This window comes from Passer domesticus, chromosome 13 (assembly GCF_036417665.1).
Source record: "Passer domesticus isolate bPasDom1 chromosome 13, bPasDom1.hap1, whole genome shotgun sequence".
NCBI classification, from domain to species: domain Eukaryota; kingdom Metazoa; phylum Chordata; class Aves; order Passeriformes; family Passeridae; genus Passer; species Passer domesticus.
The window spans coordinates 4,578,522-4,596,667 of NC_087486.1; the positions used below are offsets into that span (position 1 = coordinate 4,578,522).

At 44.5% G+C, this 18,146-nt stretch overlaps 2 protein-coding genes across 5 annotated transcripts; both read left to right on the top strand.

The window, feature by feature from the left end:
• Window positions 1–5,064: 5,064 nt before the first annotated feature.
• On the top strand, window positions 5,065–6,970 carry MED7 (mediator complex subunit 7). 3 transcript variants are annotated; one of them, XM_064387755.1, is made up of 2 exons: window positions 5,065–5,129; window positions 6,014–6,970. In XM_064387755.1, the coding sequence occupies exon 2, from the start codon at window positions 6,032–6,034 to the stop codon at window positions 6,722–6,724; it is 693 nt and encodes a 230-aa protein (XP_064243825.1). In that variant the 5' UTR covers window positions 5,065–5,129; window positions 6,014–6,031; the 3' UTR covers window positions 6,725–6,970. The 3 variants fall into 3 exon arrangements, with proteins under 3 accessions (XP_064243825.1, XP_064243827.1, XP_064243826.1); XM_064387757.1 differs by lacking the exon at window positions 5,065–5,129 and adding an exon at window positions 5,132–5,155; XM_064387756.1 differs by lacking the exon at window positions 5,065–5,129 and adding an exon at window positions 5,148–5,268.
• A 134-nt stretch (window positions 6,971–7,104) lies between these two features.
• LOC135280042 (hepatitis A virus cellular receptor 1 homolog) lies at window positions 7,105–15,642 on the top strand. 2 transcript variants are annotated; one of them, XM_064387753.1, is made up of 8 exons: window positions 7,105–8,553; window positions 9,947–10,291; window positions 10,859–10,909; window positions 12,863–12,942; window positions 13,210–13,266; window positions 13,674–13,788; window positions 14,071–14,110; window positions 14,491–15,642. In XM_064387753.1, exons 1-8 carry the CDS (start codon window positions 8,505–8,507, stop codon window positions 14,582–14,584), a joined length of 831 nt encoding a protein of 276 aa, XP_064243823.1. In that variant the 5' UTR covers window positions 7,105–8,504; the 3' UTR covers window positions 14,585–15,642. The 2 variants fall into 2 exon arrangements, with proteins under 2 accessions (XP_064243823.1, XP_064243824.1); XM_064387754.1 differs by lacking the exon at window positions 10,859–10,909.
• The last annotated feature ends 2,504 nt before the right edge of the window (window positions 15,643–18,146 follow it).

Consider the following 18,146-nt stretch of genomic DNA (forward strand, 5'->3'; position numbering starts at 1 on the left):
AGACATTTGTCATTATCGATCTGGGTGAATAAGGGTTATAACCCTTACAAAGAAAGCCACAGGCATTGAAGTGCTTCAGGACCCTTCTACAGTTGAGTAGGATATATAAATATATGTAAATATATAAATATATAAATAAATATATATATAGGTAGAAATACACTACTTGCCCAGGACCAAATTGGCTGCAGGGCTGGAATGTGTGAGGGTCTCTGCAGAGCTCCAGACACAAATTACTGAAAGGGCTCCTCAGGAGGGCTGGAATACCCCACCAACACGAGTACCTCATTTCTGGAACCTGACCTTGTAGGATGGTACACTTTTACACTCTATGTGCCTTTCAAGGCAGCACTTGATACTGCAAAGCACAGAAATTCTGTATCCTTTGTAGAACAGAATTAAACATAACTGTCCTGAATATCTTAAAACCACTGTAAGACTAAACTTCATGATGAGGGATGATAAATTTTTAAAGTATCCTACATCTTCTCTGCTTCCAGTGCTTTTATAAAGCTTCCTACCATGTACCCTTTGACACTTTTCTGTCCATATGCAGGAAAATCTGAAATATTTTAAATTATTCAGATTGAAGTTTGAGCTGCTGTGTGCTCTAAATACTCCTCTGTGCTGGGCAAGTTGAGGTTGTAGATAAAGTTCTTCTTATCAACTGTAGCTTCAGTGGACTTTTTTTCTTTCAATCACCTTTGTTATTTCCTTGCTACCTCCTGTTTTATTTCTGATTTAAAAAAAAAAAAGTTATTTTATGGATTGGATTTTTTTCATAGGGGTTTTACCCAGATTATGCAGCTCTCACTTTGATTACTGCAGACTGAAAATCTCCCCACCCGCACATCCTGCTCTGATACCAAGGTTTATGTCCTGAAGGCGGCAGAGAAATTCATGAAGTTAAATATAGGTAATTTTTGTTTCTGTAAAAAAAACAGTCCAGAAGGCTGCAGCTCTCTCTTTACTCCCTTAAATTGACCTATATCCTTCTATCATGTGCAATATTTGGGTCAGGTTTGCTGCCTGGGTGCCAGCTCTTCCTTTACACCAGCTGCTAAATATGATTTTTACTCAACTTCTAAACTTCCATAATTCAACCCTATTTTGCTACTTAGCTTAGAGTGTGAAAAACTCTTATTTAGGTTACCCAGCTATCCTGCTTCTTTAGCAGTTCATTATCACCCCAATAAACACGGCTGCAGTGGACTCAGAGCACAAGACAGAAAGCTGCAGAAAAAGGGAAGAATTAGCCTGGTCTTTACCAGCCAGCTGCATCCAGCTTTCCTCCAGGTCTTACAACTGCACCTTTGAATCCCCTCACACGGCTCCAGTGACCCAGGGAGTTGCAGAAGCACAGCAAGATTTTCCTATGAACTGTTGGGGAGCCCTGGGAAAGGGGATGTCTTGTTCTGAGCATCTGCTGGGAGGATGAAGTGAATTATCCATCATTTGTGGATTTGTGGATTTTACTCCCAGGACTGGCAGTAACATAGAGAACATGCTTTATACTGGAGAACTTGCACAGGGTTAGGACAGGCTCTTCTCTGATGAAGGGACAATTAATCCTTTCCTCAGCTGTTCTCTCTCTGGCAAAAATGCAGAAAGGAAAACCTCATTTCATGGGGGTCATACCCAATCTGGGGTTTTGTTCCAGCTCCTTGTGTCAGTGCCTGGCTATCATGGGTCCTGTCTGCTTCTGTCTCCCTCTGAAGACAAAGGTGGGACTTGCACTGCTGGCAGAACGTGCTGCAGGTCCCAGGCTTTACCCTGGCAAATTGACACGTTTGCCATACCCAGGTCACTGATGGCTGGACAGGAATTTATTCTTTGTGCCATGCAGATGCATTTTTGGAGACATGTACATTTACATGTTTGAGTATGCACTTAAAACAGGCATGTGAGCAAGAAAACACTCAGCATTAATGTCTGGCTTAAAAATCAGGTTGGGGGGCTGCTTCCAGAGACAATACTATAACTATGAACATAGGAAGGAGTGCTGGGTGAGTCCATCAAAACATGCCTGGATTTTGAGCCCTATCAGTTTCCTAACAGTAGTGAGATACCGGTTTTATTGCTAAATAACCATGAAAGCTCTGTTTTGAGCTTTAAATCTGTTTGATAACAGGCTGTAGAGCAAGAAAGAGTTCAGCTGTCATGCACTGCACTGTGTTGTGCCCCAGTTTTCACATGACGGGAACATTAAACTCTTTTCCTACATTAGCAGGTGTGCCAGTAGGCTGCAGCTGATATTTTAGTCTGAGGAGTCACGAAGAAAAGGTTGTACAGCACTGCACTGCAAATCCATTTACTCCCAAAGCCACAGCGGGAGACAGGGAGATGGGAATCAACCACAGCAGATGGAGACATAAAGCTTGGTTAAGTCTCCTTCACCCCCAACAGGCTCCTTTTCTCTCGCCCTCCTCCCTGGTATATCCTGCAACAAAGCCTGTAACAATCACCAAAAAAGGAAATTCCTGAGCTCACTGCTTAAGCAGGCTATAAGATATAACCCTAACCTATGCCCAACAAGAGCCTGGAACTGAGTTTGACTTTGTGGTTGTTTTTCAGACAACATGAGAAAAACACAAATTTATTTATTTATTTATTATTTATTTATTTATTTATTATTTAGAGTGCAATAGCAGCAAGAAATGAAAGAAATCTGTTGTAGCACAGAAGAGAGCAGCACTGTTCTAAGAGCGTGCTTGAAAATGGGGTTTATATTTACTGTGCTTCTACAATGTTTGGATTCCAGTTCTGCTAAAATAACAGCATACTGCAATGGCACATACTGTACACACTGCTGCTGAATTAACAGAACTGGAGTGCTTGCTAATGAAACATGCCAATTTGCATAAAATTAGTTATGAGGAAAATGAAAATAAACTTAACCAAAGCTGTAAATTAAGATGTTGAGTCTTTGAGGCAGAGAATATCGTGGTACTGCTTCACCATCTGCTGAAGGAGTGTCCAAGTTCATTCCCACAAGCTGGAGATGATGTAGGAATTGTGCTTCATTACCAGTGGTAGCCTTGTACTGGATATTATTTCAGAAAAGAGCTGGAATGCAGCAGGAAGCAAACTGTAGAGTGCTGCACTTGACATTCCCCATCACTCTTAATTTCTCATTTAGAAGCAGTGTAAGGAGCAGTGTCAGCAGCTCCCTGTGGGCTGCAAGGGGTCATCCACGGGTCTTCTGGGAAGCAGCCCTGCCACCAAGAACAAGACTGATGTTATATCCCCTCTGTCCTGGCCACCATCATAGAGAAAATGAGTCAAGGAGATCACAGAGATCGAGGAAAAAACAAGAGCTTGGCTCTCTCTGCCTGCTCCTGTTTGAAGTCACAGCATTTTACATCTTTGCTGCACGGTTCACTGAGTGCAAGGCACTAGAGAATCAAGCTCAGCTCCTGTAAAAAAGAATGTGAAATCAAGTCTGGAAAGTCCAATAAAACCAAAGGTGTGCTGGTACCTCCTACTACACGTGTTATCTCACACATCTCTGGAGGTGATGATTTTTATTCCTTGCCTGTCTTTCAGAGTATGATGTAACAAGATGATTTGAGACAAGATAAGAGCTTTCTGTCACACAAATGGAGAGGACAATTCCCCACCCCATGTTCCCAACCTTCTCCTTTCCTTCTGCCTATGCACGCTCCTCTCTCAAAAGCTCTCCCTGATGCTCACAGGGCACACAGCACAGTGTGTAAACTCATTAGAAAAGCTGAAAACTTCACAAAAAAAAGCCTGCAGTGATGTTTTTATGGGGTTTAGAGTTTCATCAGTTTGCTTTGCAATCCAGTGCCTGATGATGGAGGCACAAGCAGTGACAAGAAAAGGCTGCACAGCCTGCGAGGGGCTGGAGGAGCAGGGAGGGAAGAAAGGAGAGAGGGATGAGGAAGCAGGAATAGGGGTGAAGGAATGAGATCATCTTTTCCGAAGCAGTGTTTTAGTTGCAGGATGGAACTGCATCCTTGTCTGAATTCAGCAAATTGCTTACAAATGAAAACAAATCAGCCTGTTTTGCAGCCAGGCTTGTACTCACTGAAAATTGTAAAGTGTAGCTCAGTTTGGAATATTTAAATATTCAACTCATTGTAAATTGTAAAGTGTAGCTTAGTTTGAAATATATAAATATTCAGATATTCTGTGCATCACTTCAGGCTTTCTCATCAAATAAATCCTACGATTCTGGATCTTTGCATGTTCCTAGAAATAATTAACAGGATCCAAAGTAATTATCATTCGATTGATTTTTTTTTTTTTAGTAAATGATCGATCTGGAAGAGTGAATCTGTAAATGACACCGCGTGTGTGGTGATGGGTCGCTGTCACCAAGGCCATTGCTGCCATCTGCTGAGGGAGCGAGAACGGCACAGAACCGGCCAAGTGCCGAAAAATCCTTCTCTGCTGGCCATTCAGAGAGAAAACCCTGCAGAAGCGATGCCAGCAAGCCCTGCTCCACCTGACCCGGTGAAAAACAGACATGCACCACGTTAACTTCAACTGCCCCTGGAAAAAAACTGAAAGAAAAGCAACGGAGCCCAACTGTTGTCACAGTTATGGTCAGATTTAGCGTATTCTGCTGCAAACACTTCCCAGGGGGACCTCAGAGGTCTCTTCCAACCTAACTGATTCTGTGATTTCTGTGCTTTCTGTGATTTCTGTGATGCTGTGTCTCCCTGACGAGCGGCGTCCCCGCTGTCCCAGCACCCCGAGGGGCGCCGGGCTGGTCCCTCCCGCCCCGGCGGGTCCTGCCGCCTCACAGCGGCTTGTGGCGAGGGAGCCCCGCACCCTGAGGGGCCACGGACTGCTGAGGGGTCACAGAACGCTGAGGGGCGCAGAACACCGAGGGGCCACAGACCCCTGAAGGGCCACAGGACCCTGTGGTCCACAGACCCCTGAGGGTTCCCCGCGGCCCCAGGACGGGGCAGCCCCAGCCACCCCAGGACGGTGGCCCCGCCCCCGAGCGAGCTGAGTGGAGCAGCGCCTGACTGCTTTGCACGACAGCCAATCAGAGCGCGGCACCACGAGGCCGCCAACCAATAGGGAGCGGGAGGAGAGGGCGGCCGGGCGGAAGCGGCGGCGGCGGCGCTGAGGAGCGCGGCGGGCGGAGCGCGCAGGTGAGGGCCGCTGAGGCCTCTGAGGGGTCCGTGCTCTCCGGCGGGATGTGCTTTTGGCTCTTGTCTCTTCAGCACTGGTCTGCGAGCCCCGCCGCGGGGTTTGGGCCTCCCCAGAGCCCGGCTCGGCGCAGGGCGGCCGGTGTGGGCCCTGCCGGGTTTCTCTCGTGGGCGCGGGTGAAGAGGGGAGGCCGCACGAGGGCACTTGGTGATGCTGAGGGTATTTGGTCTGGTCAGCCTGGAGAAGGGAGAGTGAGGGGGGATCCTACGGCCGGCTGCAGCTTCCCCCCGAGGGGCAGCGCCTGTCTCTGCCCGCTGTGACGGAGGGAACTGCTGGAGCTGTGCCAGGGGAGCGTTACGTGGATATTAGGAAAATGTTCTTTGTTCAGAATGTAATCGGGCACGGGTTCCCCAGGCTCTCCTTGGTCACAGCCTGAAAGAGTTCAAGAAGCCTTTGGGACATGCTCTCAGGCACGGCGGGGGATTATTGGGATGTTTTGTGCAGATCCTTGTGTATCCCAGCTTGGGATATTCTGTGATTCTGGGGGGTTTGCTCACCAGCTCTCACCTAGGGAAGGGGGTCACCCCTCTCCCTTTGGCTGCCCAGTGTACAGGTTGGCCTTTCATATTTAGGGACATAAGTGTTCTACATGCTTCTTAGTACAGTTTATTTTGCTATAAGTAAACCTTAGTGAAAAGGTAATACGGATTTGCCAGGAGTTTCCTGTATTCTGCATACAGATTTGTCTCTTCTGGTTCATTTTCTCACAGCCATATCCCGTATTTTGTCTTTGTTTACATTATATTTTATAATATATATTTTTATAGTTTATATTATAACCTTGTGGCACAAATTGTTAACGTTTGTTTCTTGGGTCATTCCCTAGGAATCTCATCTGGCAAAAATGGGTGAACCTCAGCAAGTGAGCGCCCTTCCTCCTCCTCCAATGCAGTATATCAAAGAATACACTGATGAAAATATCCGTAAAGGGCTGGCTCCAAAGCCTCCTCCGCCTGTGAAGGACAGCTACATGATGTTTGGGAACCAGTTCCAGTGTGACGACCTGATCATCCGGCCCCTGGAGAGCCAGGGCATCGAACGGCTGCACCCCATGCAGTTTGACCACAAGAAGGAGTTAAGGAAACTCAACATGTCCATCCTGGTCAACTTCCTGGACCTCTTGGACATCTTGATAAGGAGTCCGGGGAGTATAAAGCGAGAGGAGAAACTGGAAGACTTGAAGCTGCTTTTTGTCCACGTGCACCACCTGATAAACGAGTACCGGCCGCACCAGGCGCGGGAGACGCTGCGGGTGATGATGGAGGTGCAGAAGCGGCAGCGCCTGGAGACGGCCGAGCGCTTCCAGAAGCACCTGGAGAGGGTGGTGGAGATGATCCAGAACTGCCTGGCTTCCCTGCCCGACGATCTGCCTCACGCAGAGGGCGGGCTCAGGGTCAGCGTGGAGCCCACGGACGCTGATGATGGCAGCAGCTGCGCTGGGCAGAGCGAGAAGCAGAGGGAGCGCTCTGCTGGCAAGAGGGATCAGGTTTTGGACAAAGATGCAGCGATGTGCAGCATTATTGATGAGATGACGTGAAGCAAACAGCTGGTTTTGTTAGTGCACCACAGTGAGGGACAGAAGGGGTTCTGAGGGTACACGTTGTATTTTGTTTTGCTGTTGTACAAGCAGATGAAGTTGTGCACCTCTTGGAGGTTGTGAGTGACTGGGCATGAAAATGTTTAAAGTTTTGTGGTTTTTTTGTAAAAATAAAAAAATCTAATTTTTGTTAAGTATATCATGTAAGGTGGTAGGCACAGATTAAAGTTGGATTTTCCTGTTGTACTTTCATTTGTTGCTGCTTGTTTTGGGTATGCCATTCTATAATTCTATATGCTGAGTCAAGAAGAAATTCCTACAGAAATGATGTTTTTTTCTTGCACAAACAACACACAGGAGCTTGGAAAACAGTCAGACAGAAGCTCAGATTACATCAAGGCATTACTTATGGTCTGTGTTTGAGGTGAAATCTAAAGCAAGTGGGTTAACTGTTGTCCTGTAGCTCTCACATAATTTTATTGTGTGACCAGAAAATCTTCCCTGGGATCCTGGCAGAGCCAGCCTGCCCTGCCTTTCCTATTTTTGCAGAGCAGTTGCAGGATCTTGCTGGTAATTATCAGACTTGTTCCTCTAGCAGCTGTTTCCTCAGAAACCACAGGAGCTGAGAGGAAGCTTTTTCTTAGGGAGTTCTGCTTCCAGCTGCTGCATGCAGAAATCTCCCTTCATCCCTGTATCACTTCTTTCCTACAAGTATGTTACCAGTTTGTTTCTCAGCTACATCAATCCCTTGGTTTTCCTGATTTTCACTTAAAACACCTGTCAGTTGCTGCCTCTGTTCTCCCATAAGGTAGTCATGCAAGGCAAGGTTCCAATTTTAGCATCTTCCACTCTTAAATAACTCCTTAGTACTTAAATTCACCTGTGAATTTAAAACACTGTGAAGTAGTTTAGCTGCTTCAGCAAAGGACGTTTCGTGGCCCTTGATCACAGTTCTAGCCCAAACAGTACAAAAAGACAAGATATCCTTGAGGAGAGTGTGGTGATCCAGGCACAGGGAGAGTGGCCAGGGAACAGCATTTCTCAAAAGCTGCATTTCAGCATTTTGTCAGCGTGAACCTTGAGTCACAGTTTCCACACTACTTTTTCAAGTCTCTCTCTCCTGGATGTTTACACAAATGCACGTGGCATTTTTAAATATGAAGAAAGACTGGCATTCCATTAGGCTCAATTGTGTAACAATTTTCCAAAACCACCAAATTATTGCAGCCAAAGAAAATTTGCCAGAAGATGCTGAGTGCTAGAACCAGAAACTTAAGATGAAAAGCTTGAATAGTTCATCCTACAAATCTGTTACTTGGCCAAACCCTCTCCACTTCCCACAGTCTGCTGTGTATTTTGTAATCTTTTATCCAAATCTTTTATCCAAACCGTGTCTGCTGTGGCAAAAGCAGGTGTGGGAAGCAGTCTGGAGCAGTGGATTACTGACAGTCGTGTCAGCTCAGTGCTGCTGTCAAGTTTCACTTACAGTCATCAAACAGATCTGGAAAAAAACGAGAAGCAGATTTGTGTGGTTGTTGTGATGTGTTGTCACCTCAGTCAAAGCCCCGCCAGCAGGAGCTCCGTGCACTTGTACCCTGCCCCAGCAGCTGTGTTGCAGCACACAGCACAACCTCGGGCAAGACAGCCCAGACTGGAATGAGAGGCACCCACAGCTGTGTCTGGAGATGATGTGCTAAAAAGGAAACACAGAAGTTCACAAAGAAGAAATTTCTTGAATGAGAAGGGTGACCAGGAGCGCTGTTTGTCACCTTCAGCCAGGATGTTGTCTCACATCTGCCTGAACTGGGCTCTCCTGGTGCTGCTCACAGGTGAGGGGGCAGAAACAGCTGGATGGAGGTGGGTGGAGGTAACACACACCAGGGATTCTGAGGGTGGCAAGGAGAATTTTATCTTGCAGAAGGAAGAGTGGCCACACAGAGGCTGCAGTTCTCTGTGTTAAAATAAAACTTCAGTTTTTCAATTTTTTTTTTAATAGAGTTCTAATGGCCTTCTTTCCTTTGTGAAACAGAAACATGCTGAGGGTATGGTGGTTTTAAAGATGCTGCTTCTTGGGCTGGCTGCTCATCTTACTAGTGGGCTTTTTTAGACGGTGATTTGAGCAGAGACCTTTAAATTGTTTTAGAGAAAATGTAAAGCAAGGACATTTCACTTTGGCAGGTGTTGTGAAGATGAATGCTTAGGTAGACAGGGAAAAGACCATCTGTGGCTTCTGGTGTTTTTTAGCCATATGAAATATTATTGGGGCAAATCGATAATTTTTCCTTTTTTTTAAATCTTGAGGGAACAGTCCTAGATTTATAAGGGCAACAGCAATGAAAACAACATGTTGCAAAGTGGTAACAATAAAGACAGACATTAATAACTTGGTGGTAAGATAAATTCAGTAGAAAGAAAAGGGATATTACACATATTTCTTGTAGTTCTTTATAAAGCTTTTTATGATGAGTTACATTTTGAGCTTCCTTTTCATATTGGAGTAGATAAGCTGGTTTCAGGTACTTATTTCTAGTGTATTTTTTTGCTGTCATGGATGGTCTGCTGCGTGTTAGGGCACTCTGTCTTGATCTGAGTAGTGTGACAGAGCCTCCTGGAAGCGTGACAAATTATGGGGAAGCACACAAGTTAGAAACTATGTAATACTTAGAAGAGAGAATAAGGTAGTGGAAAAAAAAAGTGACTATATATAATATTCCTCAGAAAAGCCCTGCAACATTTCTTCTGATAAGAATGGGCAAAACCTGCCTTAAGGCAAGAGAAAAGGAAATTAATTCAGCGGTGATCATTCAGATGAAACCTGGAGTTTAGTTCATTGAAAGGAGGGAAGAGTTTCCCACAGTGGTTTTGAGAAAAGTCATTTACTGTTCCCTTGTGTGTGGCTTGGGTTAAATGCACACAAAGGAAACATTTAAGAGCCAAGAGACTGCACCTGGCTCAAGAGAAGTCACAGTCTCTCCACCTCATTGCCTATGTGCAGAAAATAGGCAGAGGCTGCAGAAAATGTTATTTCTCTGAACATGTCCCTGGCCTGATCATCATCCCTCACTGCACCAGTCCTGCCAGGACACAGATATCTATTTGTGCAAAATCTGATCCAGGAAAGCCGGGTGTTCTTTGAGAGATGGGAGCTTTCAGGACATGCAAGATGCACAAGAAGCTTCCCCTTGCCCTGTGCTCTGTAACTGTTTGTCTTTTTGTCCCCAGGCTCTACAGTATCAGGATTTATTGTGATGGGAGAGGCGGGTCAGAACATCACCGTGCCCTGCCACTACAGTGTTAGGAACAGAGACAGCATCACCTCCATGTGCTGGGGTCGGGACAGGTGCCCCAGTTCAAAGTGTTCCCAGCCCATTATCTGGACAGATGGCTGGAGGGTGACAGAGCAGCACAGCAGCAGGTACCAGCTGAAAGGGGACCTGCAGAAGGGGGACGTGTCCCTGACAATCGTGGACGCCAGGGAAACAGACTCTGGGAGCTACTGCTGCCGTGTGGAGATCCCAGGGCTGTTCAATGATCAGCTGATTAATCTCGAGGTTGTGGTGAGGAAAGGTGAGTGCAGAGGAGTGCTCCTGTGAGTGCCATTGTGGTGGATCTGCTCCTGGGTCTGGACTTCAAAGCTTGTGCTGGAAATGATTTCTGCAATCATCCTTAAGAGTGATCTTGGGGACCTTGCACATCTGCTGTTAGTGCTACCTCAATTAAGCTGCCTTTGGCAATGTTGTTGTCCCACTGCAGTCACTGCAGTTAAAAAAGGATGTGATGCTTTCACGGAGCATTCTTAGAGACACCAAAGAATTTAAAAGGAAGGGCAGCATAAAGTATTCATCCAAAGCTTTGTTGCTGCACCTTTGTCATTGAAAGCTGTGTTTGATTTTCCTTGCTTCATTCTAGATTAAAGCCCAGAGATGCACAATTGGTATAGAGAAGCTTTTTATCCATTCTTCCTTTGATTTTTAGTTTTTCCCTTGCTTGTGATACTATATAGAACAAGTGGCTGACAAATGTACTTGTGCTTTGCTAGCAAATTTTTATTATAAAAACACTGTCTCTTTCTCAATATGCAAATGCCCAATAAGGTTAATTCTGTGTTGATTTTGTTTTATATTTTAACATCAGCAAGGATCTCTACTGCAAGTCCTCACACTTACACCTCTGAACAGACCTCAGGTAATTTTTATCCAAGTGTTAATAGCATATACAAGCCATATTGCAAATGGGGAATCTTAGGAAAGAAAAAAACTGATGATAGACGATGGAAGTGTCTTGGCTAAAATTTATTAAACATTACAAAAGATCAGAACTTGGATTTAAATTCTGCTTGGTATTATACAGAGTCTAACAGAAGGAACTTGTATATTTGGGAGGAAGCTGCTTCCGGGTGTGAGGCTTAAGTAGATGTTTTAGTGGTACTGCAAGCTTTGCTTTTATTTGACTTTTATTTTGGTTTGTTGGGTTTTTTTGTGGTATAAAATCTCACCTCATTTCTTCTAGAAATGCATCCCATGAATGGTAAACCACAACTTGTAGGAGTTGGGTGTTCCCATTATTTAATCAGAACTGTTTTATTGGATTAGCTCAAAAGAACGTCAAATTGAGAACATCAAATTGTCCTGCCTCCTATAGCAGTCAGCATCAGATGATTAAGGAGAATGGTAGAAAAATGTAGTTAATTTTGTGACACAGTGCCAAATTATTCTTCCACCCTAGTGTAAGGTGTGTCCCTGAGGCTGCCCAGGGCCTGTGTGCACATTTAATAATGTGAGGTCCCTTGTTGCAGGGGAAGAGAGAGTGCTCAGCTATTCCTCATTTGTTTTCTCCATTCCCTTCACAAAAGGATAAACTTCTATCATGAACCCACTCAGCTGAATCTTTCCAGTCTGAAAAGGACAACTTTAATTTCCACTACACGAGAGAAACCTCGTGGTGTAGCAATGGCTTATTTTCTGGATTCTGGAAAAAAAAAAATCAGGGATGCCATTTGTATTTCTCCCTCTATCTTGGATCTTTTCAGCTAAGCAGCTCCAAATTAGTGTTGCGACAGTTGCATTTCCTTTTTGGAAGAAGAAGTGAAAACTTTCTCAGACAGTTTCTATTCTAGTTGCAAATAACGCTGATTCCAATCTTAGAACTCAGGGATTTTCTTATCCCTGTGACCTCTTAGCTGGTGGTGGAACAGTGTTTGAAGTTTTCAGAATACAAGGTAGTGTGTGCATGGTGACACTGAGGGAGATGGGAAAAGGCAGGTGGCCACGTGCTTCTGATTTAGAAATACTCTGGAATCTGCAGTGGAAGCTGATGATCCTGTCCTCTTCAAAATAAAGCTTCTGGAATAAATGTTACAATTTAAAACATAAAAGCAACCAGCTGGGGGTTGGCACGGAGGGTACAGGAGATTTTGTGTTCAGAAGTTTTTTGTGTCATCTGACAACACATGGAAAAACTGGGACTGATGATAGATGAGACAGAAATTTGTAGCTCTTAATTTTAAATGTTGCAAACAGCTGTGCTCTGGGAAATTACCTCAAAATGTGCTGCAGGTCCTTATGCAAATATATCACATTTTGTTCAGTCTGTTTACTGTATAGCTGCCTGGAGCTTTAAAAGTATCACCTGCTTTCTGTGACTCTGCATCATGTGCTGCTTCAAGGCCCTGAGATAATCTTTGTCAGTTTTCAGCTGATAACCCAAGTTTACTTTGTGCATAATTTTTTGCTTCAAGGCCAGGTTGGATGGGGCATTGAGAAACCTGGTCTGGTGGAAGGTGTCCCTGCCCACAGCAGGGGATGATATGGGTTTTAAATCCCTTTTAACCCAATCTGTTTTATGATCCTATGGCCACTGTTTCTTGGCTCCAGCACTGACTGGTAACTCCTTCCCAGTGTTGAGATGACAGTGAGAGCCAAGTATTTCTTAGAAGGAGTTCAAAGCTCTGAAAAGGACAGCAGAAATTTCAGTATTCAGAGTTTTGTGCTGCCCTCTAAAGGCACCAACCTCATGATATGCAGAGCCCAGACTGCTGATACACACAGAAGTTCAGAGTCCAAAGTCAGCAGTACAAATTCTTTGTAGAGGCAGAGCAATTCTCTGTGCAATGGATGTGTTTGTCTTGCCTTTGCTCAGGTCCTGGCAGCACCAGTGAATCCTCCTCCACTGTCACAAGGACCTGGCCATCAGATTCTGCTTCAGAAGCTCCTCAGACTGTAAGCATCAACCTTGCTGTAGCACACCTAGACAGAGTGGATGGACTTGAGAGGTTGCTGGGTCATCCCTACAGGTCACTTCCACTGCTTTTGTCTGATTGCAACAGAATATTGTTTAGTAGTCTGCGTGTTTAGTGGTTATAAAGAATGCTTATGTGCTCATTATTATGGGGGGTGAGGGGTACGGGGAAGAACCCTGCTTAGCATGCATAAAGTACTTCCTTCTTGAGGGGGAAGAGCTTTAGCAACATCTGTATTTCCTTTCAGGCCTCTACTCCCTGCTCAGGCCCCTCAGACTGCCTGGATGTGACTGCAAACCTGCAGGTATGGCAGGAGTGGAGCTTGGGCCACCTGAGAGCGCAGGGGTGCCCTGCACTCCCCCTGCAGAGGGGCTCAGACAGGCAGCTCTGTGTGTCCTGCAGCACAGGTGGGAGGGTGTGACATCATGAGACATCTTACTAATTTAAAAAAAATCGCCAAATATTACTAAGCCTGAATAAATGGGATTTGTCATAACTTCAGGTCTTCTGAAAATCTTGAAGACTGTTTAACAGCACGGTTCACACAATTGTTGCAGAGATTCTGCTTGAAACTGGGCCTGTCTCTCACATTCGGTTTTGGTCTCAGGTGTGCTTTTCCTGCAGAGTTGCAAAACACACAGAAGGCCTTTGGGTGTTGCATGGGCTTCTTGCTGTCAGTTCCTCTAATGCTCCTTGGCTTGTGTTTGACAGAACACGTCTGTGTCACTGCCCCGCCAGCAGCACCCAGAGCATGGGCTGTACATTGGGCTTGGCTTGTGTGCAGCACTTCTGCTCCTCCTGATTTTGGCTCTGCTCCTCACTAAACGTGAGTACTTTTCACTCAAGGATTGTTCAGATTTGTTCAGCCACAGCTGGGGCTGATGTCACATTTCCCACTTCAGGGCAGGGAGCTGAGGTCCCAGGATGCCCCTGTGCTGTGGCTGCTCACAATGGGAATTTCCTCTCCTGAAAACATTTTTGAAGTTCCTTTATTTAGTTTCTTACACTTGAGTTCATCTTTGAACCTACTACTTTACTTGCTTCTAATGGTTTAAACAAAATTAATTATTTTTGTTCTTTCTTTCTTTTCATTCTGAATGGTCCTTAGAATATTTTTACAACACGAAGAAGATGGGTGGTTCTGCAGGGTAAGTTTTCTGTTCCTGCTTTTGCTAATAGGACAAATGAGGTTGCAGAAAAAAAATGTCAGTGTGCTGACCATTCCACCACATACTTTGGCTTTCTTTTTTAACCTCAAGTTAATAGAAAATATTATAAAAAGAAACTAATAACTCCTGCTACTTTTTGTTACTTATTAAGCAAAAATAAGTGTCACTGTCAGTTGACCTTAGGGAGCTTGCTAACCTCAGGTGTGAATTGTCTCATTAGTGGAAAGATGATTCATTATCAGTCACGATCACATGTTTAAGCATATTTTACATGTGCTGGTAAGCTGGTTGATCTGTTCTTCTGTGGTTTTGTTGTCTGTTTTTGGTTTAACACCATGGGTTTTTACTCTTTTGTGCAGCTTTGTTGCATTTTGGAGTCCACAAGGTGTGGGAAGCCACAGTGCCCTGGAAGAGGAGAATCATGCAGAGGAAAATATTTATATCATACACTAAGGACTGGATGCATGGCTGCCTTTGTCATTGCTGGGACATTAAACAGTTTGCAAAATGTTGGCTGTTCCCTCTGCTCAGCAGCTGAACGTGACTGCACTACTGAAGCATTATTCACATCCTAATAATAAAACAAACAAAAGCTACACTTTAAATTAAAATCTTTATCAGCCTTTTCCAGAGACAGAAACCAAAACTGGCATTGGTGGAACTTTCCATTTCCTAAAGAAAGTTATGATTGTATTTATTATCTGCTTCAAATTCTCGCTTCCTTGTCGGAAAAAAAAAAAGAGGAAGTGCCAGAAGGGCACAATTGTGTTCACTGTGGGTTCTATCTGCCACCTTCCACAGAGTCTGTGCCATCAGAGGGCAGAAGCAATCTAAGAGCTGTGTGACAAAGAGGTCACATGGCCAGTCTTGGTAGTATTAGTAGTTTAATACAGACTTAGTTGTATTTTCATTGAAATCAGGTATGGCCTGTTCTGGTAACAGCTCAGCAATGCAATATATTAATGTCTGTCCACCTGGAATTAAATCTGGAGGAGCTATGGCTGCTCACCCCAGAGGGGATATCCTTGAAGCCTACAGCATCAGTACCTCAATGGGCAGAACAGTCACAGCTTGTGTGCAGAGAATTATGACTAAGTGTGAGTTTTTTTGACAAAGTACATCACTGTTTTCCTGTGGCTTTCTCTCTGGGCACATCTTTTCCCTGAGAAGCCCTTGGGGTGGAAAGTCTCACCTCAAAGTCTAAAAAATCTGAACAACCTTTCCCCCTGCCTTTGTAAAGTTAATGAAATTATTTTCTTAGCCTGCAGAGAAATCATGGACATTGCACAAAATATTGTCTGGAAGTTGGCCTTGCCTTCACACATCTCTAGATATCAAACTGCTCTTAATTCCTAAGAATGTTGAATGTGTTTGATGGATTTTACCTCAAAAATGGGAAATATCTGTGGCCAAGTGCCTTTCCTCTATTGCTCTTCAGTTAGTGATGTGCCCCAGCTTTTATTCTCTGTAAAACTAAACTTTGGTTTACTTTAAATAAATAAATAAATGGAGTCAGTCCTGTGGGTATGAATTGCTGAGCAAGAGACACAACACACCCAAATCATCTTTAAGTGGAAGAATGAGTGTCCCCAGTTGTTTTTAAGAACACATTTTAAACAGATGTTGGGAAAAGAGCAGAAAAGCAGCACAGGCAGGAGAGACACCAGCTCTTACCAAATATTGGGCAAATAATTTTGTCCTGAAGCTCATCGTGGGCAGCAGTGTGGAATTACCCAAGACAGACACTGCTGCCACAGGAAAAACTCACAGATGCACCACAAACTTTCTACCAGTGAGTTAAACTCCAAATGATTTCAACAATGCAATGAGGCATAAAATCAGTAAATATTTATGTTAACAGCTGAGACCCTTGAGGCTATGATCTGGCTGTGCTTTGGGGGAGCTGGGGTCAGTGGAGAAGTGACCCCTCCTTGTCCCAGCTGGTGGAGATGGGAGGGCAGTGGTTCCCCCAGGGGTCACAGAGGGTCTGCCTCAGGTGGGGTCGTGCAGGTGAGTGGTTTTGCACTGACTCACAAAGGAGGAAAAGGCTTGTCCTGCTGAGGAAGGAAGAAGTGGAAAGCAAACTGGGACAGGTGACCCTGGGGTGCTTTGGATTTTCACTCGTGATCTCTGTTCTCCTGGGCTCTCTGTTGTAGCAGGCTGAAAAGGTGAATTCATGGCTGAGTGAAGGGTGGGAGCACTGATTTTGTGTGATCACTGATCCCAGGGCCAGGAAAAGTGATGGACAAAACCAGCTCTGCCATTTTCTGTCTTCACATCCTCTACAGCTTTGTGTGAGAAGGTACTGAATCCAGAAACAACCTGCTGGTGTCAGACTGTATTTTTGCACTTGACTATTAATAACAATTACTGACCCCAAATCTCTGCCCCAGCTGCAGACAGTGCTTTCCTTCTGCCTGGCTGAGCATGTTGCTGCTGCAGGCTCCAGCCCATGAGCTGGAGGAAGTCTGATCTGGTCTCTGAACTGGCTCTCAGGAAACATCTTCAGCAATTTCTGCTTTCCGCAGTTTTATGTAATCAGTCTCTTCTGGGGTCAGAGTTAAACATGTGGGATCTCCAAAATCATCTGATTTCAACTACTTATGCTCTTAAGGAGTTTGTGGGCCAGCCTTAAGATTCCTAATCATAAAACATGCTTGTCCATAAGGATTTTAAAATTAATATTACAGACTAAAAATCAGATTAATTCTTGCATCAGCAAGTTTTTCATGTAAAATAAAGTTCTAGAGTATCTGATAACCAAAATCTTTCATCAAGCAAAATCTTTCTGCTCTGCAGCTGCTTGGTAAGCAGACTTTGCAAAGGTAGTGTGGAGTGTATGCATGCAGTGTAACACACATCCACAAAGGCAGGAGCTCCCTGGGCTTTTCACTACCTGCACTTGTGTCAGTGGATCTTGGAAGAGGCATTTCAAAATGAGCCTTAGACACAAGCAGGTGGCACTTGGAAGCCATTCAGCCATCAGGAGATTGTCTGGCAACACACTGAGCTGGTGAGCTGAAAACTCTCTTTTTTGAGACACCTCTGCCTTTTCTGCCTGCAAGAAGCCACCAGACAGCAGTACAAAAGCAGAAAGTGCCCCGTGTGTTTGTGGTTCTTCCCAGCACACCTGGATTTTGGATGGCCTTTTCCAATGCACTGCTGGCCCAGCCTTGCTGGAAAAACAAAGCTGATAGGATGCTGTGTTCATCCTGGGCCTTTCCTGGTTGCCAGTTCTATCTGGACAAGCTTCATGGGAATTTGTAGCTGAATAATGACCCAACTTTGTGCCCCAGGTGAGATTCAGCTGCTCCCTGCACTGGCATCAGATGTACATCAGCTCACAGCCACTGCTGGGTGGTCAGTAATGGGAGAAACTATGATCATTGCAGGGAAAAAATCTCCAGGATATTGGATACCTCAGCTTTCATTAGTTCTGTTCACAGAGCAGCTGGGGCTGGCCATTGTATGAACTGAACCTGGTGGAATATAGCAAATTAGGTATTTTACTCATTGCCTTTACTGCTAACATTTTATTTGCTTTTTTCAGTGCTAGCAAGCTGAAGGGTGATATTTTCATGGGCTTGACTATCATGATAAGCCCAAAATCTCATTACTAAAAATGTAATGCCTGGTTAACAGCCCATCATTTTATCATTTGAACTTGAAATTGCACTCATTTGCACTGTGCTGCATTTATGTGCACAGAATTTTGTCTATCTGCAATTCTTCATTCCTGACCTTACTGCCCTGAATTACTTTTGCTTTATTACCCAGCTATTCCAGAGAACTTCCAGAGAACTTATTTGTCAATTGGTCAGAAAGAAATAAAACAGTCAGAAGGAGTGAAATGTATTTCTTGAAGATGATGTTGCATTTCTTTGGGAAGGATGTGGTTTTGGCAACAAAAATATTTGCAACAACTTCCTCCAAGGCTGTCTTTGCAAACAGAAAATGAAGCTGGGGAAAGAGAGGGGTCTTCAGAAAAAAGCATGGAAAATGAGGGATTAAGTAT

Bases quoted from the DNA above. Each gene is read 5' to 3' on its own strand.
- MED7 (XM_064387755.1), top strand. From the start codon at position 6,032: ATGGGTGAACCTCAGCAAGTGAGCGCCCTTCCTCCTCCTCCAATGCAG.
- LOC135280042 (XM_064387753.1), top strand. From the start codon at position 8,505: ATGTTGTCTCACATCTGCCTGAACTGGGCTCTCCTGGTGCTGCTCACA. The intron at 10,910-12,862 runs GTAATTTTTATC...GCCTTTGCTCAG, and splicing joins CACCTCTGAACAGACCTCAG to GTCCTGGCAGCACCAGTGAA. The intron at 12,943-13,209 runs GTAAGCATCAAC...ATTTCCTTTCAG, and splicing joins CTTCAGAAGCTCCTCAGACT to GCCTCTACTCCCTGCTCAGG.